This window comes from Montipora foliosa, chromosome 1, assembly GCF_036669935.1.
Source record: "Montipora foliosa isolate CH-2021 chromosome 1, ASM3666993v2, whole genome shotgun sequence".
NCBI lineage: Eukaryota > Metazoa > Cnidaria > Anthozoa > Scleractinia > Acroporidae > Montipora > Montipora foliosa.
Window position 1 is genome coordinate 56818313 of NC_090869.1, and position 23236 is coordinate 56841548.

General features: G+C 39.4%; 2 protein-coding genes across 2 annotated transcripts; one reads left to right on the forward strand and one right to left on the reverse strand.

Annotated features, from left to right (window-relative positions):
* Nucleotides 1–2271: 2271 nt before the first annotated feature.
* Nucleotides 2272–22827, reverse strand: LOC138002326 (bifunctional arginine demethylase and lysyl-hydroxylase JMJD6-like). Its single transcript, XM_068848391.1, has 10 exons — nucleotides 22613–22827; nucleotides 18428–18636; nucleotides 17702–17854; nucleotides 11867–11967; nucleotides 10781–11024; nucleotides 8666–8811; nucleotides 8074–8116; nucleotides 7660–7877; nucleotides 6553–6639; nucleotides 2272–4483 (listed from the first exon to the last, which is right to left on the reverse strand). The coding sequence occupies exons 1-9, from the start codon at nucleotides 22665–22667 to the stop codon at nucleotides 6564–6566; spliced, it is 1245 nt and encodes a 414-aa protein (XP_068704492.1). The 5' UTR covers nucleotides 22668–22827; the 3' UTR covers nucleotides 2272–4483; nucleotides 6553–6563.
* Nucleotides 14432–17695, forward strand: LOC138002318 (cyclic GMP-AMP synthase-like receptor 1). The gene has a single exon (XM_068848384.1). The coding sequence runs from the start codon at nucleotides 14928–14930 to the stop codon at nucleotides 16455–16457; it is 1530 nt and encodes a 509-aa protein (XP_068704485.1). The 5' UTR covers nucleotides 14432–14927; the 3' UTR covers nucleotides 16458–17695.
* Nucleotides 22828–23236: the final 409 nt, after the last annotated feature.

Genomic DNA, 23236 nt, shown 5'->3' on the forward strand with positions numbered 1-23236 from the left:
ATTTAACTGTTGAAAAAGCCCAAACCCATTAGAAATTCTAACAATTAAGCCTAAATGTTGTTTTAGGCCTAAGGTTAGCATTTCGAAGGGGTTTGGGCTTTTTCAACAGTTACGTTATAACCTCAGTCTGCATTTTACCCATGGTCTACAGTCTCCAGTCTGCGTTTTACACTGACCGGGTCGGCCACTTAGGTACGACAGGAACCACAGCTACCAGAACAAAACCCAAGAATGACATTTTACGCAAGATGATTTCGTGATCAATGGTGTCGAATGTCTTAGTAAGGTCAATGAAAACGACGCCATTTAATAACCCATTGTCGATGTTAACCGACCAGTCATTTGTCGCCTCAAGCAAAGCAGTAAGAGTACTGTGTAAGGAGCGGAACCCTGATTGGCAACTTAATAGATAATGGCGGAGTTGGTTGTAAACAATTTTTTCAAAAACTTTAGAAACTATCGGAATTACAGAAATTGGCCTATAATTGTTAGGATCCGATTTAATACCCTTTTAAAAACTGGAGTTACTTTGGCCGTTTTCCATTCGCTTGGGTATATCCCAGTGAGGATGGACTTAGAGAATATGGCGGTAAGCGAAGGGGCGATAATACCGGCAGCCGTCTTCAACAGTTTACTCGGAATCTTATCAAGACCAGTGGCTTTTTTATCATCAATTTTTTTTTATCAGTGGTTTCTCGTTGACTATAACATCAACTTTAGAAGAGGACATAAAAACTCCAAGTTCGTCAATGTGGGACAGCAAACTATTAATATTAAGGGACGCAAAGATTAACCCCCGACCAAAGATGCTAGAAAGATTGGACTTACCGTGGTCGTCACACTTTAAGGCATCAGCCAAATCGGATTCCCAGACGGCACTGTCCTAATCTACACGTAAAGAGTTAATAAAATTCTGAGCGAGACGCAAGGTGCCACCCTTGTTTAATTGAAGGCCACTCCGATTGAGGTGGACAGTTTCTGAAATGTTTGAATCATCAATAAACCCCTAGGACATCTGATGACAAAAGTGCTTAAGAACTTTATTCAAAGCAGGAACTTTACTTGCCAAGGCTTCATCGTCAGATCTACTGATGAGATTGGATCTTGTGATCATGGCTGGGGATTCCGAACTAACTAATTTGGCTAGATCAACCACTTCTTCTACACATTCACGAGGAGAGTTACTGGAACTTAAACTGTTAGTTCCTACATGGATAATAATCTCGTCCGAGTTTCTGCGTAAAAGTGGTTTGATATGATCCTTCATGTCTTGCGTTGTGCATCCCGGGAATGTGGCTATTTTGACTTGCGAGTTCCTGGACATTTTGTGGCTTTGAAGATATTTAAGTGTAGAGTCCCCTGCTATGATAACCCTCTCCCGACAGTTGGGCTGTGGTTGATCACGATCATTTGTCACTTTGATTCAGTTAAAACAGTTTGCATAGTTTTGCGTGTTCTACGCTGTGAGGAAGACGAAGATGAAGATGACTGTTGGCCATTGTCACCGCTATTTGCTTTTTGATTGGCAACATTTTTCACTTCTAATTCCACATTATTTCGCAGCGGCTCAATATTTTTTTCGAGTTTCTGTGGTATTTGCGGGCACTGATTTACCTCTGAAACCACTTCAAGTTATATTACAGATTTATCTTTCTGGTAATCTCTCGCCATTTTCTGAAGTTTACTATACTTGAAGTTCACTGTAACTGGACAACTTGTGTTAACGGTTTGCGCATTCCATGGACACGCCCTTCTAGGCGTCTTGTTTAAAGGGCCCACCGACAACTACAAGTCTTTGCGGGCGTGCAAGCTATCGGCGCCATTTTCTTTAATACAGAAACTAGTATTTCTTGAAAAGTCAAATTCCATCGCCTCACATCGTCGTGTTTTGGATGCCCAGTAGCTTCAAACTTTGTTAATATTTTCCTTAATGTTTAAATATTGTATTTTTGGCGTTATTTGGGTGTTGTGTTAGTGTTAAAAGCGAAATGAAAACTGTGAAGAAAGGTCGTCCGCCGAGGAAGGAAAAGCGCCATGCTCACTACTTCAACCTTAAGATTATGGAACGAAAGGAGGAAGGCGTTTGGATTAAAAAACAAATCGAACAGCGAATTCGCAGAAGTTCTTCACGGGATGTCGATTGCCCGGATAATAACAACAACGAAGGCGCGCAAAGGACACTGGTTGTCGGTGGCCCTTTAATCAGGGTAATGCGTAATACAGCAGCCGTAAATGATTGAATAAACTCATATCACTATAGAACATGCATAATCATTTGTGAATGTATTTTATTTGTTTTTTTTTTTTCGTTTTATTACAATGTTTTGATTTAAAAATTCCAAACCAAGACATAGTCGAGCTGATTGTTGATTTTGACTCCCTTGTTATGACAGTGTGCGATCACAACACGATCTCAACTGTGTAATGTGAATATTCTAGATAGAACTACATATTACTTGCAGACTATTCCATCTTGTCAGTGTGTCGGCAGAGATTTTCTGGAAAACCTAGAGCAGCTTGGGAAATAGATTAAATGTTGTTTTACAGTGCATGCTAGTAAGCATTGTGTTAAAATACAAGTTTCATCGGATCTCGGTCAAATCTCGGGACGACCTAACTATTCAGCTGATGAGACAGTACAATAAACTATATGATCACGAAAAACTTTTAAAGCCCAATCGATGATTCGTGGACGCTTTTGTGTGACTGTCGATTAGTCATCTATTGGCCGATACCAATCGATGCTAATTAACTAAGATGCATCGATTGATATCGAATATATTTAGAAAAATAACAAATTACAGAATATTGGCAAAATTCGTAACGACCTTGACTTTTTACCACTTCAAAAATGTCAGGCAATATCATTTCCATAATGTGGCAAAGAATAAAAAAAATTTACCGAAGAAAAGTATAAATATTAAGAAATTTAGGTCAAAAATAAGAATATATCTGCCTTTAATTAAATGTAATGTTGCCATAGTAAAGGCCATGATCCAAAAATTGACACCAAAAAAATAAGCCTTATTATATCGGTAGCCATACTGTTAAATCTCTACAGGGAAAACTTTAAAAAAAATTAACTAGGTTTCCTTTTGTAACTCGTGCCCTGAAGTATGGGTATTCGCAAATACTCAAGGGAGCCACCTTAAGCTCCTACTTTAACAAAGCAGAGTAATCATTGTTTGCGAATCGTTGTGTTTTGGCTGGATGTGCTTACTTGTAATGCGCTGGTTGCACACATTTTGTTTGCGTTCTGATTGGCTTACAGGGGCACCAAGCCTTCATGCCTCTGCGCGAGGCCCTTTTCCCCCTCTTCTCTACAAATTAAAAAAAGGCCAGATCTCAAGTTCTATGGAAAACGTTAGCACATGAAGGACAATTTTGAACATTGGTCCACCCAATTCATTTACTATAGAGGGTATACTTCGCCTGGTTCGTAGATTTCCAATAACTTGGAAAAATTACTATTAAGTTTGAACTGAAAACGTGATCTTGCAATTTAAGGGTGCGTTCAATTGACCGTATTCCGGAATAAGAATAACGTCAGTGGAGTGATCTAAAACGGCATGTCTGGTGTTTTGAAGCAACAAGGATAATAAAGATATGTTTAAAATAGCATTTTAGGAAGTTTTTGACAATTTTACAGTGAATATTAATCTTCGTAAAAACGAAGGATTTCTATTCTATATTCCATGTATTCCTATTCCGGAATACGGTTGATCGAACGCACTCCAAAATTGGCCTTTTGGTTTGCAAGGCCTTTGTTGATTTTAAGGTCCCCTTGTCATAGCATGCGTTTGTTGTGATTGGCTTAAAGAAACAACTATTGATTTTATTGCTTTCATTACCCCTAAGTTTGTAAACAAATATTCATAACGAACAACCTAACAAAAAATTCTTGAAAGAAAATAAACACTCCCTAGGATAAATATTGCAGATATCCAATATTTTTAATCTAATAAATATAAAGACACAACTGATATTACGCGAATTTGCATGCTGCTTTTAAACAACAAAAGAAAGGTCTAATTAATGGAAGAGTGAGTCTTAGGCCCTATTTACATGGAGAGAAGGTAACCCTAGTGCTAGGGTTACCGTAGCCAGAGGGTTACCCTAGCACTCACACATTTCTTCTTTTTTTCATCAACGTGTTGACAAGGTAGCTAGGGTTACCCTGGCGCTTGGATAACCCTATCTGACTGCTAGGGATACCCTAGCGCTGGGGTAACCCGGGACAATTTTTTAGCGTTTTCCATTGAGTTTGCGATGCTGGCGGGTACCAAGCACACAAAGTTGTCCCGGGTGGTAGGGTAACCCTACCTGTTAAATTTTGCTTGTAAACCCGGGCTATCTTTGACCCTCCTGCTAGGGTAACCCTAGCAGTAGGGTTACCCCACCTGCTTGTAAACAGGGCCTTAGAATTCATTCACCGTGTGTGACACAATTTAATTTTGTTTCTTCCTCTTTAGTAGCCTGTAAACTAAAAAAAACAAAAACAAAACAACAACAACCTATTAGTACGTATACCACAAAGGCTCATCCCTACAAGAACCAAGCATTTCCAATGCAGCTAAAGTCAGATAACTAATCCATCCCGGTGATTGTTTGCAATTTAAGTTTTTCACACGGTTGCTTTAGAATAATTTTCATGGCTAACGGCAAACTAGGCAGTTTGAAATTTTCGTTTTGTCAAAAACGAATGAAAGCTATTTGAGTTCTGCCCGTTTGCATTTGCCTGTTTAATGGTTGCTGTATAGAGAAAAAAGTCACCAGAAAACGGTATAAATTTTCTACACAATGCCTCAGCAGTTCTGTCACATCTTAGGATTTGTAATATCAAGCGGCCTAATAATTACAAATCATAGCGGAAGAATGTATTCAAAAGATAATACTCGGCTTATTGCCTGGTCTAAGCAGACTCCGCCGTTGTTTTTCACCGAGGGATTTGTAATTGAGACTAATTGGGACACAATTACACTCAAATTTGTTTCCGCCTTTCAAAGAAAGCGTTTCTATCCCCAATAAGTAAATTTCCGAATTGCTTATTTGTGTTTTCAAATGGTGCCGCCATCCTGAATAAAATGTGACGCGTTACCCTTGCGGTAATGTTGTTTTAGTCAGAACATTAGGAAAACCGCAACACGTCACAATTCTTCAAGATGGCGATGCGCGGGAAAGTTAAAAGTGAAAATAAGCGTTTCCAAATCCGGTTTAAAGGTAAAGGTAGAGGTCGCGCTTCCCTTTAAAATAGCAAGTTCATTGTGGTTGACAAACTTTTTCAGCCGAAACATTCATGAACTGAATTTAGAGGAACGCTTATGACGCTTAGCAAGAATTTTTTTCTTTTTTTCTTGAGGTTTAGTCATTTCATGTTGCAGAATTTCGGAGAACGGAAAAGGAATAAGGAAGCAGGTTCTCAACTCTGCTTTGAGAGGTTTTTCCGTCTCCGGGTACTCCAGTTTTCCCCTCTCCTCAAAAACCAACCGACTATTTGACGTGAGTTAATTTGATTTGACTTCTGTGCACTGTCTCCAATAAAGTGCCTCCGAGCTAAATACAGTTGACACTTAAAGTTCATCATGATCATCATCGATATACAAGTTTTAAAAGCGAGTACAAATACTCTTCAAATGAATGTTCTTCTTGTGGTATTCTCGTTGACGTTGATGTGTCATAACTCATAGATCTTAGAGCGAGTTTCAATCGAGTGTCGTAAAACCAAAACCAAAGTAATTACTTTGGCCAATCAAAAAGGACAGAGACAATCCGATAAACCAATCAAAACTCGAAGTAATTACACGTAGCCGACACAAAGGGCGGGAAAATGTGAAAGCGCGAACCACGATTGGTTTTGGTTTCTCTTCTGATTGGTTGCAAAAGTGGCGCGAGAACTTTGAACCAATCACTGAATGAAGTAATCATAAATCAAAGCAATTCAGTAATTACTCTATGCTATTCTTTGATTACACCTGACGTCACGGCAGCCATGTTGGTGTAAAGAACAATAGCGAAAACGTCTTTTGGGAATTTGACTCTATTATTAGGCAAAAACTGAGCTACATTTTTCTATTGTTTTGGCACCAACATGGCCGTCTTATCACGTGAGCGCAATCAAAGAATATAGACGAACAAGCTAATTCGGTAGTACGGAAACAATTTTAAATTCTTCTTTAGTACTTAATTATAATTTTTAGAGGCTAACCGTTTTAAAAAAGGGTTGCTTTGACCTAAATACTGTTCATGAGCCCTGCAAAATTCCGGCTACTTCGTTTATATCAGACCCTTCCGCGGCTGCCGGCATTTAGATAATTGCCAGCCCGTATATTCAAAGGAACCAAACCACATACCAGCCTTGAAAATCACAACTGTGAGTGGACAATCGTTTAGCCAAGAACGGGTGGTGGCACTAAATGAAAATGAACCCAGGCTACTGGTCAACGTACATGTAGGATTCGAATCTACAGCACCAGCATGCAAAACTGTCCCAAACCACCAAGCTACGCCTCATAATCCAACAAAGGAAATTTCAACACCTTTTACGATTCCTACCTTGCCTACTTTCATCTACCACGTTTTGGAGAAGGTGGACTCAAAATTTCTTCTCTTGGTGATGATAGCGGGGAATTCAGCTTCGGCCTGAGACAATGAGGCTAAATCAGTAACACAAATTATACATACGGTCTCCGGGTAAAGTGATAATACGGCGATTCATAATTTTTCATTGTTATTTTACGAGTTATATACCACTTATTAAACCGACAGTGAGGTCATTACAGGGAAATCTCAGACCGAGGCCTTGATGTATTGACGGACCGATAGCAAGGTCAATACATCAAGGCTGAGTTATTTATTATATGGCCTTTTTTTTGCTCAGTTTTGGCCTGTTCTTCGTCCTTTGGATAGTAAAACCCGCTCTCGTTGTGGCTCTCTTCGTCTCTCATACTAAAGAAGTATCTGTATGCTAGTTTTTCTTTCAGTTATTGAAAATATATTTGTCGATATTTTTTGTTGTTTTCGCCCACGCGCTCGTAGCTTTTACTCTCAACTCAACAGAGCCGTCCAGTCAAGAAAATCTTGCCCGCTCAGCAGCCAATCAGAGCGCACGTACTATTATAGCCATATAATCAACATTTTTATCGGTTTTTTACACTTTCGTGTTCCCATGTATTATAAGTTTTGCCTCTATATGCTAATTTCACAGCCATTTAATCGAACTTGAAAATGACCCCAGTGAGGTGAAAACGTCGCTCTTACTTTTTATTTCTAGTTTTTATAATTAAATTTCTCAGGTGTCTGAAAAATCCAAGTTTCCTATACATTGACATTAAATTAAAGTGGGAAGAGCATTTTAGGGCTTTAAGGAACAAAGGGGCCGATAATATTGTTACTCCGTTGCAAATATCGGCCAATGTAAGAGGCCGAAAAACAGGTACATTCACGGAAAAAAAGACAAAGGTTTGTCCATACGAAAGTTTCAAAAAGTGTCCTGACTCCAATTCTTTTGCCTTCAAAGTACCCACAGAGAAATCTTGCAAACATACTAATTCTCATGTGTTCTTTTCAATAATAGGCCTAAATTCCCAATACTTCTCTCAAGCCCAATACACTTTTCGAAGACCGCGTGTACGAAAATTTCATTCATTGACTCGTACTAACCTCTTTCTCTTGCGTTTATCTCCATGTGAGGGACTGTGTTTCTCCTTCTCTTTACAGCGGTCACCGTCGGAATCCGAGGACTCGCTCTCCGACGACTCGATAGTAGACGACGCCGACGATGAAGATGACGAAGCTGAGGAGGACGAGTCAGACTGAACACCAGTGGGTTCATCTATATGCACGCCGTCTGCAATCTCCGTTATCTCTGGCCTTTCTTTCTGGATAAGAAAAGCCATACTGATTCATGTGTACAATTGCCTTTATGGAAAACCTGTAGCCTCCGTGGCAGATCGACTACACCCTTAGTATATGTAGATGTACACTAGGGATATTTAACATCTGGTTGTCGGCGAAAATCGCAAACCGCGACGAAAACGTAGTTCAAAATCAATCTGCACATGCCACAACACCTACCTTTAATTTCTTATACCACCTCCTAGAAAGTTTTGGTCTCCCTCTGAAATAAACAAAAGTAAAGGTTGGTAACCCAGAGAGAAATCCGAACCGTCCGCACACAGAACCCAGACCCCGTCCAGATGTATCCCGATCAGTATTTTCGTAAACGGGTACTTTTTCCTCCATTTTCGCCTCCTGTCCACACGAATACGGCGATTTCGGTCACCGAAAACGAAGGGTTTTGAAGACTGGAGTTTTCAACATGGAGGTTTACCGTATTCGTGTGGACGGGTAAAAACGGAGGTTTTCGCATGCGATGACATCACTGAGAGGCTCGTGATACCAATGTTAGCACATACTCTGTACGTCACGGTGGAAAAAAACCTCGGTTTTCGAATATATCCGGATACTGGTGGATGGGGCCCTAGTGCCGTACCCAATGGAGAATGTTATATATATACATCTGAATTACCTCTAAATCACAATTAGACACAGGGAAATACGGCAAACATTTCAACCAACATAAAACCAGGGTTCCCACTCAATCTGAGCCTAAGTTCGATCTACAGTTCTCCCATTCCCATAACCAAGGGAAACTCATTTTGGTCACCTGACTGTCTTGTGCCAGACGACGTTAAAATTGACTGGTGAACAGAAGTTCTGTGTGACGGCGATTGTAGAGTCCAAGTTGACCACAACATGCCACCACCCCCCAGGGATGAAAACGGTTTCACCAGGACAATGGAGGATTTCCAGCTGCAAACAAAAGGAGAGGGGATATCGTTAACAGACGCAATCTCAGACCTCAAAAACAAGCAAAAGTTGTGTTGACTTTCAGTACCCTCTAATAGATCTGTGAAGCCACAACGAGCAAGGCCAGTCCCACAGTCGCAAGGCGCAATACCGAAGGGTTCGACTCCCGTTCACTGGCAAGCATGGACATTTTCAGACTTCTTCGCAACTCCTTAACTTGTTTGTTACATCCACTGCCATGATCTTTACCCAGAAAATCGTTTAATACCCGCCTTTCCAATATGTATTTCGTATCTGTTTAATCATATTTACCTGTACATAAAATTCAACTTTACTTTCCCGTATAACGCAGTGTAAGCATACATTGTTTAACGTGACAAAAGCAGGAACCCTTCCACTGCTTGAAATGTTACATGAGATCATTATTAAAAGAACGGCTTGATTGGGGAAAAACCTAAATGAAAAGGAAATCTCTAACTTTTCTAAATACCTTCGTAGGCCTTTCGGGAAACGAACATTTACTACTTGTACAAATCCCATAATACAGCTCTTTTACCCCCCAAAAATCTGCATATGCATTGTTTTCAACTTCTCTTGGGACATTTTCATACCCCAGGAGAAATTGCCAACAATGGTTATGCAAAAGTCTTTTTTTTTTTTTGGGGGGGGGGGGGAGGGGGGGATTGAGGTGTATTATGGGATTGTGCAAGTAGTGAATAGTTCAAAAAGCAATCTAAGGGCTGATTTACACGGTACAATTTTGTCGCGGCTTACGACAGGCCCACGACATGATTTACGATTGTTGTGTACGTCACAAAAAATGTCGTAGCATTTTAAAACATGTTTTAAAACGCTGCGACAATCGTAAGTCATGTCGTAGGCCTGTCGTGAGCTTGTCGCATGCGACAAAATCGTATCGTGTACATCGGCCCTAAAAGGGATGATACATTATGAAATGTTCCGAGTTGCATATCCATTTACCTATTTCCGTTATAAACTGGCCGTTCATCAATATAGAAAGTAAGTAAACTCTTTATTCATAACGGAAATAATGAAAACGTTCATGAAATAAAATGACCAGCTTCCAAATAAGTGCCGTTGATTACACAGTTGGTGGAGCTGTGTGTTGAATACATGCTTTTTAGGATTTTTTTTTTTTTCACAGACTAAAAATTTAACTGTGATGATCGTTCTAACAAGAAACTTCTTGCTAAAACCTGTTGACTGGATTCAAATTCATTTAATATTTGATTCAACTCTGAATCAACAGCTCGATTCAGCTAGTCCTGCAATTATGTAAATCCGAGTTGAAGAGAAGCTGTTCGATAACTTCCGAAAAAATTCCTAAAGCAACATTTTCAAAATATAGGGGGATATTTGTTTTTAGATGGCTACCATTTGGTAGGTGTGCTCACAGTGAGTTTCCAAGCATGCCGCGATCAAATTTTTCTCAAAATGCTGACTAGAAAGGGTTAACACGGAACAAGAGCTCATTATAGTGTGAATGTCCATCTCCGTCACTAGATTCGAACGCCAGCACACGAAAAGAGGACATTGCCTGCAAACAATTTGGGTGCGCTAGGAAAAGATGAGCACTTGGCTTTGTTTTGCATGCAGAGGACGGAAGGGACTCCATAAACTAAAGTAATTATTCATCCTATTTAAAAAAGTAAGCTACCATAGTGGCCCAGAACATGACATTTGGACTCCCCGGATTGATGTTGTAACTTTTATGCTTGCGGCTTCCGTAAGAGTTTTTCCTTTCTTTCTCTTAAATTAAAGACATTTGCAGTAGCACTTGCTTCGTCACTCAAGTATTTTGCCAATCAGCGTCCGCGGATTTGATTGAAATTTTACCTTCGCATTCAGGATGAAAGTTTCGTTAGATATGATCAGCATCTTAACTTGTGGTGCCCAAGGTCATGGCGTACCGCAAACAGTGCAAATGTCCCCCAACTGTGTTTCCACTTACTGGTTTATATTCCTCAGGCCAAGAGGGTAACTGTGTTTTAGGGTATATAGTTTTGAACCAAGTAATAGCTTCATCCCGCTGGCTTCCACCTTCTGTGCTGGTGACCTTAAGGAGATCCCGCGGGACATTTGTTGGAAACAATGCCCAACGTTTGTGTCCCATAACTAGACTGTTCCACGCACTGGTGCCTAGAGGATCAATGTGAATTCCTGTGCCCGAGCGGGCAGGTCCCATAACAAACCACCTGAAGGAGGAAACAATAAACAAGCTTTTAGAATCTCTGTACGGTGGCCAATTTACATTATCAACTCCGTTGATAAAACCAAATTTTTGTATGCTACTTCCCCACCGACGCAGCACCATAGTTTCTTTGGATCTACCCCCTTCAATAAACAAAGTCAGTTTGTCAGTGCAACAGACCTCCAATTTTACGCCCTGCTCCCACAAGGCACTAGCAGCTTAGACTGCTTACATTCCCCTTCTTTCCCGTTCGATCGTGGAAATTGTGGGCCTCTGTGGAATGCCGGTGTCTTTGTTAGCACTGGCGAGAACGATCTTTGAAGAGCGATTAATCTGATCGGTACATGGGCTAGGAGTGGGAAGAGCCCTACCTCTCACCCATTCGGTGGATTCTTGCTTTTCCCAGATCGCACGGGCGATCAGAGTTTTAAAGAGTCATTATAAAAGATGGAGAACGTAAAGACTATACTAAGGTTCACGCCAATGTATGAGAAGCGTTGAAGGACATCAGGGTGTGTTTAGTTGGGAACCATGCAGATAATGTCAAAAAAGCCAGTAGTAATTTTATCTGTTATTTTAATCAGGATGTAATAAATGTATGTAAAGAAATTTGTATTTTAGTTAGTCTTTTCCCTTCATACTTATGTCAGTTTATATATACAAGAAGGACACTCAAGTACTGCTATCACTACTTTGTACCTGTACGCTATGGCAAACAGAGATGGTAGCAGTTCGCAAAGGAGAAAGATAAGACGATCGAACGGGAAAATGGGAGCTGCAAACAGTTTGGTAGTATATCAGTGGTAAACGTATCTTAAAATGTTTAAAATGCTTTATTTTTTGTACCTATAAGGTGGCCTTCTCCTCTCTCCAGCAAATCTAAAAAGGTCGTCGGCAAAAAATCTTGGGACGTCATAATCATATAAAAGTCTTTTCTTCTCTGCATGCTGAAATATAATTAGAAAAAAAAGAGACAAATGAGATTAACAGTAACAGTAAGTAACAACACTGTGGGAATATGACTGATTACACTCTCTAATATGGTATGTATGTATTTTTATTATATGACTAGCTCCGTGAGCGGGCAAGATGGAGCTATCTTGCCCGCTCGGGATTTCTCGCTTGGTCCCGCAAGATCAAAGATCATTTTTCGGTGTTTTAAGTCATATAATAAATCCTTTATTGACCAAGCTTGTTCGGTCAAGATGGCTGGATATTGGCCTCGTTCTTTTTTTGCGCGTTTATGGACCGAGACGAACAAGCAAAAAAAGAACTTGGCCAATATCCAGCCATCGACGTCACGCTTGGTTAATAACCCATACATAGCGACAAACTCGTTCATAGACATAAATAGCCACTGAAAGTTACATAAAATAGATTGATGAAATGAAAATGACATACGTGATGTTACCAACACCCTGTTGTCACCTTTGACGTTCCTTACGTGACGTCACATTCTTAAAAGTTTCCTCTCTCATTAAGCATGATAAGATAATAAGCTTCTGTCACTGAGAGACTGAGGCTACAAGCATGAAAAGAAAGGAGGGGGTCTTGTTACTGTCGTTGGCAGGCCCTGCGCTACAAAAGCTTGTCGTTTGGATGTCTGCCTCCTCTTCAGAGCGAGTCTAAAGGCGAAGATGAGCTTTCATTCATATGTAAAGTAGAACTAATTACCATCACAAAAAACTTCGCACTTAAGACTTGCTTTGAAGAGGAGGCAGACATGAACTCGGAAATGGCCTATTAAGCAAGGCCGACGACGACGGCCAAGAGTCAACGCCACAAAACAATAGGTCTAATGAACAAAAACAAACGCTTTGCACCCCCTGCACGTGCGTGATTTACTTTTGTGTAGATTTCTAGGCCGTCTGACAACGACATGAATTAACCAAATTTGAGGTTTTATGGAGACGTGAGCCCTTAATCTTTAATCTTTTAACTTTAATCAAGATAATTGTCTATAGTTACATGTTACTAATCGTGGCAATAGATGCTAGATGAAATAGATCGTGGTCATAGATGCTAATTTACAGTAATATGTTTTCGTTTAGACGTTCTTTGAATATTGTTAATGATGTTGATTTGATAACATCAGAAGGAAGAGAATTCCATATAGGTATAGTATAGTCCGACAGAGGAAGGAATTTTTGTGAGCATCAATTCTGGCTGGGAGTAATTTGTAAGTTACAGAGTGTAATTTTCTAGTACGTGACGTATTCAAAGTCATATCCTTTGGGGAGTTCAGTTCTACATGGTTGTTTTGGATTTTGTAGACGAGTATAAGGTCAGACATAACTCTTCTTTCGCGCAAAGGAAAGTAACGATAAATGTTCAATTTTTCTCCTTTAAATATCCACACCCTTCTCACCAATTTTATTCCTGGAATGTTAATACACACTTTCCATGCCGGGCTACTTGGAATAAACTCAAAATTATTACAGTAATGGAGAAGTACTACTTTTAGACAACGTTCTCGTAGCTGTCGTCGTCGTTCTTGCTTAGGGTCTCTATTGTTTGCGGAGGTGGGCCACACGTTCGATGTCCCGAATGAGCCAAATTCTTCTAGCCGTGATTGTCACGGTCTCGGTTTTTCTTTAGAGGCACACGCAGCTGTTCACTTAGTTTTCCCTAAAAGCACGACGTACTTTCTCGAGATCATGACAGACCATGGTGAAGTAACGTCGAGTTGATCAGTACACGCCGCACGCTCCTTGGGCCGAATAGTGGCGAGAATGCGAGAAACGGATATGTGAGCTACCTATGCTTGAGAAACAGATTAGGGTGCGCTTCTTTGGGACAATCCAAGATAAGAATTACGATCTCAGATCACATGGATACTTCGTTCCTGAGAAACGAAGAATCCGAAAACGGATTTTTCAGGCGTGACAGCCCAATCTCGGCCGGTTAGGATTAATGTATTTTGTATCAAATTGAAGTTCTGCGAAAAACTTACGACTTTCTATAAATTTCGGGTAAATTGAAGGAAAAAATAGCACTGAAAACTCACTTTGATTGCTCCCCATGATTCACGCAAATGGTGGAGATGTGCACTTTCACAAGACTCCAAACGTAGTTTTTTCGGATCCGTCTCCCAGAGAAACGGACGAATCATGAATCCTAAAAATCCGGATTCAGATCTGATCTTATGAATCCACTAGGAGAGTAAATTCTTCGGATCAATACTCCATTTTCGGATTTTAGGAAAGAAATGCAAAATCTGCTTTTGGATACAGGAATCCGGATTTGGATTTTCCCAAAAAACCGTACCCTAAGTCAGCGTGCTAATGTACTCAAAGTCTGCGCTGTGGGCCAAAGTTGACACCCGTCACGCGTGCAATACTTCTTCCTCATTTCTCTTTCAAGCAATATTATTGATCTTTTCTGCGCCTGTAACTCGTCCGAGATAACTGTAGGACAGTCAATTACCTCCGTTCACTCGGAGATGTGATGACAACAATATTCGTAACACTAACTATTTTCTCAAGAATGAAAAGACGGACTCTAAGGTAGTCCTCAGTACATGTTAAATAAATATCACCTTGAAATTAGACTGCAAAAAGCTTAAGAGTTGGTATATACTCCAACAAAACTATTACATAGCTATAAATCACTTGAAAACATGTTCGTGTGGTTCTATTTTTTTTACTTCATACTTTTTAGTCACACAACGCTCACAAAACTTGTTAGAATGGCGGTGTTGCGTGACGCCCGAAATGGACGAGTACATGTAATATGTGGTGTTCACCTTAACAGCTGTTGAGACTTACTACTGAACACTACAGTGAATGAAATTTCCCTGATGTGAAAAACCTGTGAAAATGTGGTTTATGATCAACGAGCCACTAGTCCAGTGAAACTGAAACCCCACGTAGTACACGTAGACTGGGTTCTAGATTTGGCTAGAAAGATGGAGTGGAAAATCGAACTTGGCGATCTCTTTCGGTTTGCAAAATCAAATGAAAATCGCTTTCCAATTTTCATGAAATTTTCCCAAGACACTGACGATCCGTTCGTGAAGAGTAAGCTCGCTATTTTAACTCTTGATGCAAACAGTGCTTTTCAACGCCATATTGCTGACCTAGGATTCAGCAGCTGCGAGGAAATAGACACCAAGAGCAGACAGCAGATTCGTAGCTTTGTTAGCAGACTGGAACACCTACATGGAGCTGCAAATGAAGCGAAAAAAGGCAGAGATTTTGTTTCAGGGCTAGATCTTGGTAAGCTGCAGGAAGAACTCGTTGAAGTGTTTTTGTACTGTGTAGATCACGATTGGAATTACGTGTTAGGCGAATACAAAAGGATCGCAATGTTTGAAACTCTTCTTAAGTTCCTTCTGCGGGATAATCCAGGTATGTCTTGGCTCAAATGGAAACTTGATTTGACAGGTAGTATGGCTGAAGAATCTCAGGTCCCAGACATGAGTTACGGAGATGGAATCTGCTCAGTCAACGTAAATCCTGAATTTGATATTATGTTGAGCGTGTCACATGTCACCCTAGGCTTAAATGAACAGTCTCTGACTGATACACATTACCCTGGATTTGTTTACCTGCGTGTTCCAACAGCCCCAGAAGATGATAACGAAAACTTGCTGCAGTTACTGACGAAGAGAGATTCCAAGTACTACTTCTCTGCTTTGAAGTTTAAAGATGGAATCTATAGAATGCTAAACGAATTAAAGGTTATTTCAGACCAGAAGAAGAACCCGGAAATGGAAGATTTTGGCCTGGAGATTGCTCCCCATGGCCCTGCCATTCAAATGGATGAGACATATGATGAGGAAGGTAGTATATATTGCTCGTATGATGTGGTTCCAGCAATCGAGTTTAGCGGTTGGCCGGCATGCTGCCAAAACTGGGCGTCAAGAAAACGACTTTGGCCTCCTCAATCTTTAGTGGACGAAATCATCCAAGATGGCTTTCACCTTGTAGCTAAAACATCTCCACAAGGGGATGAAGACCTTGAATGGCGATTTTCATTTTCTAAGGCGGAACGAAAACTGATGAAATCAAAGGGTCTTGGAAACAGAAATTATTGTTTTCGTATTTTCAAAATGGCCATTAAAGAGAACATTTCGTCAACATGCAGTCTTCTCACCTCGTACCACTTAAAGACGCTTCTCTTCTGGGCAAGTGAAAGACACCCCCCTGACAGATGGTCGGATGAAAATCTTGTTGTATGTTTTCTTGGCTTGCTAGACGACCTACTACATTCTTTAGCAAACTGCTCATGTCCACACTACTTCCTACCGGACCTAAACTTATTTTCGGACTGCAGTACAGACCATTTGTATTACCTTACTGGCCAAGTTTCTGCAATTCGAAGATCTCCTTTAAAATACCTAAGGCGACCAGGGGAAGATCCAAAAGAAGGCTACCATAACTTTATAGGAGCGATGAAGGAGTGGAAAGAAATGGAATACAGCGACATTAACTAAAAAAAACTAATTCAGTGTTTCTATTCAGTGACATTTAATATCTTCTTACTAACCGAGCACGAGGGCCGTACTGGGGAATATTGGCCCGAGGTTGTGGCCAATATTCCCCAGTACGGCTCGAGCTAGCTCGGTTAGTAAGTAGTTTATTATATGGCTTTTTAATTACCTTTTGCTTTGTTTTTGCAAGCCCATAATCAGCCCGTGGGCATTACGGGAGAATAATGCCCTACAATTCAGTTACAATTAGCCAATCAGAGCGCGCGTTATATCGGCTACAAACACAAGCCATATAAAAAATTGAAAGAATACAGAATACATGATTTCAGTTTAATAAGAAGGTTCGACAGTTACCAGTGAACAGATTTGGAGGAAAAAAAACAATGTTGTCAAAAGCATAATTTATATACAAGTTGCTTAGCAACAGGCAAAAGGACAACTGAAACATCAGAGTCCTAGGAAGGAATTGAACCTACAGGTACGACCTCCATAGCACTGGTCAGATGCTGACTACCCATCAAGCTACTGGTAGGTCGTTTATCTAAGTCCTGAAAGGAAAATGTGTCCCGCTGGTCTGCGGGCTTTGCAAATACATCATGAAGACTGTATTTGCATGTACAAGTGTTAATTTACTTTTTTGTCTGCATAAGTTAATTATTATTGAGTCTTAATAGCGTTATTCACAAAAATGACTGTACTGAAATGGTTATGGGAGGGTTTCAGAGTAATTATTGCATATAAGTTTTAACTACATTTTGAAGTACCTAAACTTGACAAGATTAATTTTGTTCATAATTGATGGTAGATTTTGCAACATAATGTTCCTTACTAATGACAGCAAGAAACTAATCGTTATTAACATAATTAATAGCAACAAAAAATATTAAAAGGCACATGATCCTCATAACATGTAGTTTGTTCAGTACCAATGATTGTTCAATTTTAATAACTCGATTTTGTCTAAAATTTTAAAGTACAGGTAGCCATGAAAATAACTGCTTATTTGTACATGAAATATACTTGTATGGCTGGAATGTAAATGGAGGTACCAGTAGTTACCCATGCAAGTAAAATACAGTGTATGCAAGAAAACACAGCTCTTTGTCTCACTGTCTCCTATAACACTGTAAAACCCTGTGTATCACCACCATCTAATTGTCTATTGATGTGTTTGCGGTTTGTGGAAAACAGTAACAGTGATATTTTTCTGATTTAAATGTACAATGTACAATTAAAGCAGAGCTTACTTCACCAAATGAGCTGTCAAATATATACAGTGGGCTGTCATCTTTTTGGTGCATCATGTATTCAGCATAGTATTTCATTTTCATTTTCACAGCATAACCATCATCATCTTCACCAACTTTGAACTTTTGATGTCTGTACTTCTTTGCAAGTTTCTGTAACAAAAGGCACAACCTTAATTTGTGATTCTTAACCATTAACTTGAAAATGACTTCTGCGTCTTCTGTTGAAATACTGTATGTTTACTTGAATATAATAGCAGCCATTTTACTGTTAACTTTGGCAGCTAATAAGAAAATACCCTATCCACAAAAAAAAAAAAACACCTTCACTTATTTTAAGTGAAAAATTTCCACCTTAAGCTCAGAATGATTTTTACCCCATCTGTGAATGACACTATTAAGTAAACACATGCATGAAGAAATAGCCCATTATGCACCCTAAAGATCAACTTTCAACAAAATAATGGTTGCATTTTTTAACTGTGGCTAAATCATATTTTCAGGCCTGGGATAGTTGGTGGACTGTTATATAAACAGAAATGAACAAAAAGGATTGAAATCAGCAAATCACAAGACTGCATGTGATCCATCAATTTGTTTTGCGACAGTGAATGACAGGAGTGAAAAAAGAAACCGATGATTGACATTTGGACTTAAGAGTCTACATGTCAATAAAAAACATAATAAATAATTATGTGCACTGTATTGTATACAGTTGTTCCATACCTCAACTGTCCACTTTCTCATTCCTTTCCAATGATCCATGGTATGCGTTAAAACTACAGGGATTCTGGGCTTTTCAAATCTCTCCACGAATTCTGATTTAGAGATCTTATTGCAATCTTGCCTTGGGACATTGTCTTTGACACTTCCGAAGCTTGTGTCAAATTCCTGTACATAATTCAACTTGGTCCAGCCATCAGTTCCTTTTAGCTCTATTTCAAAGATACAGTTGGAAACTAATGACTTCCTTTACTGCTAGCAAATTTTACCTAATTAAGGATGGTGCTTACTATCATTATTTCGTATAATTATGTTCTACGCATCTTGAGATACTTGGATTTCCTATGGATGGTGCTTATCAATACAGGGATATTTTTGCGTGGTTCAAAACTATGCAGAGAAAGCAGAACTTATCAAGTGATCTTGGTAGTATCCAAAAAGAAAATTGGGAGTAACCACACATTTTTCAGAGATAATTAAGCTTCAATTTGGAAAAGAACGCCATATGTTGCTTTGTATTTTAGAGCTTTTTACAAACATTGTTGATTAATTATCTTTGAAAAATGATTGGTTACCCCAATTTTTTTTTTTTGATTTCAATAACACTTGTTAAGATCTGCTTTTCCCGCATATTCAATAAAACGTGCAAAAATACCTTTGAATTAGTAGGCACAGTCCTTAATTAGGTTGGTTTTGGAAACTACATGTAATTGCTTTGGCATGGGCGAAAGGGCAACTGAAAAATCAAAGTCCTGGGCAGGATTTGAAAATACGAGCTCCGTAACACCAGTCAGGTGCTTTTAATTACCCACTGAGCTGCTGCAACTCCAAGGGACCGACTGATGTTATGGTCTTTTAAAAATCCCACAGACACATACACCTTAAACTTCAATAATTGTATTTCTAAATTTGTAAATGGTGGCCCTTGACTCAGTGTAGAGTCAGCAGACCAGCGTGATACTAATGTCCATTCAGGACATGGATAATGAGCTACAATAGCTCCCCAGGTCGTACTGCTCATACTGGTTTGATTCCTGCCAGCTAGGATATTTCAGCTGTCAATTCACCAATCACCAAGCAACTAGTCAGGTGCATAACATCTGAGTGAGTGTGAGTGAGCGAGTGAGTGAAGCTATTAGTCTCTCCCCTCGGGGCTTTTCAGAACTAATTTACAATGTTTTTCGGGGGACTTTAGCCAGACTGCTTATTACACAGTTTACAATTTTATTTTAGGAAGTGAGAGATGCCCCCGTCCAGATAAGGTCAGACCACAACACCGGGGACTACGTCCCCTACTCTTATCGAATAGTGAGTGGGTTCTTTAACGTCCCATACTATTTAATTCCAACAAGTGTTATGAGACGGGACCTCCGGTTTACAGTCCTTATCCGAGAAGACTTGAAAGTCTAACCATTTGCAGATGTAATTGCAAAGGTAGCACATTCTCCTCAGTTATTTTAAGACCCTGAGTGTTGGTCCGGCTGGAGTCGAACTCACGACCTCCCGCATGACAGCCCGATGCTCAACCAACTGAGCCACCGGTGCGCGGTGCACCTTAAACAGTACACCTTAAACATCATTAACCGTATAATTAACTTGTTTAGTTCAAACCAAGATTTAAAACCAGGAAAACTATCACTGCTACCCCATTTGCAATTACTTTTAACAACCCTTTATCACTAGCTCTGTCAAATTATTATTAATATTGATCAAACAGTGTAATAATAATCTGTTGCACATGTAGTAATACTGGTCTCACAGGAAGTCAATCTCAGATGCATGAACACTCAACACAAGCAAGGACAGGTTCGGATATCCTTACTATAATGACAGTACTGCCAAAGAAGATACTTCCATGAACAGGGTTCGCAGTCAGAACTTCCAGGAATTTCTAGCACTACAAATTTCTCTTTGATTCAGTGTGTAAACACCCAATAGAAAGATACATATGTAATGGGAAAACTGACTTGAACTACTGCAAAGAGTATGATTTCTTTTTTAGTCTCGGATAGAACTACTAATCTGATATCTCCAAAAAACATGAGAGATGAATTCATGAGTTGCTATTTTTTCTGTACTTATCTTGCCAAATTATAGACTTTTGCAGAGAATTTCAGTTCTTAGCAAAAGGAAAGTTATTGATTACTCTGTTTTAAATCAGATAATTTCTCTTAGATGCATTCAATGTAACTAATACCTAGTAACCATCACATCATGATCTAAATTTACTGTATTTAATGGGGCAGTGTCAAAACTGGCTAAAAATTTAGTACATTGTACTTTAGCTCTCAAATAGTACAACAACATTCCTGACAACCCACAGTGTATTTATCATGGCACAAACAGCTTAATTCATAATTAATTTTTGGTGAATTTCTGAAGACACCATCTCTGGCCATCCATCTTCTCCATCCTTGCATGGCTGCAAACAACAAAGAACTGCTCCAGTACACTTCGATGGTTACTGGGAACAAACCTACAGCATTATTTTTTGGTGTGCCACTATCCCTTCAAACACAGGTAATTTTTACTTTGAATTCTCTCTTTTGCAAAGTTAATATGAGTTTACGTCCAAAGAACTAAGAAAAAGAAAAACAACATGGTGTGACAAATGCTGGCTTATGAATGACCAGCAAAGGTAGTAGTGGCACTTAATATTTACAAAGTGAATCTCTTGTTTTGCCTTAACCATCTGGATGTGAATTTGGCATCTTAACCATTCTCCCCGCTGGAAGATCTGGGGTTTTCAAACTTCCACTCCTCTGTAATTTTCAATCCCTCTGTGGTGGGGATCTGGATATTTCCTGGAAACACACACAATAATCTGTGCCTGTAGTAAGGCTGCTGCCTAACAGCCACCGGGTCGCCTGGGGCGCCTTACTTGCTAGCGCGGGCGAGCAAATTTCTGAAGGAGTAGCCCAAACAGGTGCCTAACTTATCACAAGGTGATTCATCCTCACTTTTGATTAATTAATTCTGGGTTCTTGAAAAAATGACTTTGGCTACTAACTTTTAATGTTGGAAGCCCAAAGGGCTCCAGAAAATTTGTTTTAGGGAGCAGCCTTACAGCAGAGATAGGCTGCAAACCTCTCATAGGATGTCTAATGATTACATGGAGGTCAAATCAGCTATTAGGCTGACAAATGCCTCCATATATTAACAACTTTGAGAAAGGGAAAAATTATATGTCCAGAATGAAATAGACCTCCTTTTTAACACAATTGTATTATCTAATTTAACTTATGGCCTTTCAGTGTATGGTGCGTATAAACATGATCTAAACACAGTACAGAACTTTTTAAACAGATGTTACAAGTGGCATTACATTTCAGTTCCATTGAATGTCAAGGATATCATGCATACGCAGGGCAAGAAATTATTTAGTAAAGCTAGGGCTCTAAGATAACACCTGTTAAATGAAATTCTGCTGAAGCCTAAACCCCCACAATATAATTCACGTCGCATGGTTTGCCTCTGCCCAAAGATTAACGCCGAACATTTCAAGAACACATTTGTAAATAGACTCATTTTTTAACACAACCTGTTATAATTACATAATTCAAGTTTAGCCATAAGTATATTATTGTAAATTCATTACGCAGTTCCCGTTTATGTAACATAGGACACGTATTTTTTTATCTTATGGTTTATTAAAGATACCATAACAACTATTCCCAAATTTAAAAGGGACATCCTCTCCCAAGGTACATGCATGGCAAGAGAAGAACCAATATGTGATTGAAAAAATATGAAGGAAGCCATACGTTTGTACATGTACAGGTTTAATGCAAGGATAACTTTTTTTTTAACTGGTACAGGTAATTGACATATCAAACATTGGGATTGAGTGTTCCTGACCATGTACTGGATATTTTGAGCTACATTTGCTGGCTAACAATGAAAATCAAACAATTTCAATATGAGGAATTATGTATCAGATTTACAGAGATTGCTGTTATTTACCCTCATTAATGTATTTTAATCAAGTGTAATATTGCATTGTTAATGTACAGTAGATCAATAAGTGACTTAAATTATGATTAATTAAGCAGCTTGGAAATAAGTTTACGCCGCAATGTGGTGTGGCAAGGAGACGAGTAATGAGCACCAAAAATACTTAGTGAACTGAGAAGTGCAAAAAGCAAGCTCGGTATTCACAGCTGAATTATTTTCTAAAAGTACTATTACCTGGTCTCGCTTTTCTCTTAGCAACTTCAACTCGTCTTTGTGTTTTGCTGTCCATCGCCAAGTATATCCTCAAATAATTTTCATTTTCTTGAAAGATTCAACGTTTTAACTAAAAATAACATCAGAAGTTTTTTTCCACGAAAACGATAAAAGCTTTCAATAAGGCTTATAGGGTTTTACCGGCAATTTGTCAATGGATATGGATCACACGTTCGATGAAGTTGACAGCAGTAAGTTTGGTCAGCCGTTCATTCCAAGTACCAAGCACTCTCGGCCAAAATGGAGTGGGGGTTGGAACTAATGATAACTCTCGCTCAGAGTCCTAGGGCTTTTTTGGTCAGCGGGTGAGCTGACGTTGTTTACTAGAAGCTCCAAAAAGCTTACACTGGGTTGCCTAAGAAACAAGGCACTAAATTGGGTGGTATTGAGCTGCAGTGTTCCAGTTAATTTTTTTCAAGTGGGGCGTCATTAAGATCATTTGAGGGGCCACCCACATGTCGCGCCAGCAGAGGCGCTTTGGCTCACACGTTCACACGTTTAATTATTTTGTAATGTCCTGTCCCATTTTGCGGTCTTTTAGTTTTTTAAGCTTTGGTAATAAATTCAGTTTAAAGATAACAAACA

Bases quoted from the DNA above. Each gene is read 5' to 3' on its own strand.
- LOC138002326 (XM_068848391.1), bottom strand. From the start codon at position 22,667: ATGGACAGCAAAACACAAAGACGAGTTGAAGTTGCTAAGAGAAAAGCG. The intron at 8,117-8,665 runs GTGACCAAAATG...TGTTTATTTCAG, and splicing joins GTCTGGCACAAGACAGTCAG to AGGGAGACCAAAACTTTCTA. The intron at 6,640-7,659 runs GTTAGTACGAGT...TCATTGTCTCAG, and splicing joins GATAAACGCAAGAGAAAGAG to GCCGAAGCTGAATTCCCCGC.
- LOC138002318 (XM_068848384.1), top strand. From the start codon at position 14,928: ATGGAGTGGAAAATCGAACTTGGCGATCTCTTTCGGTTTGCAAAATCA.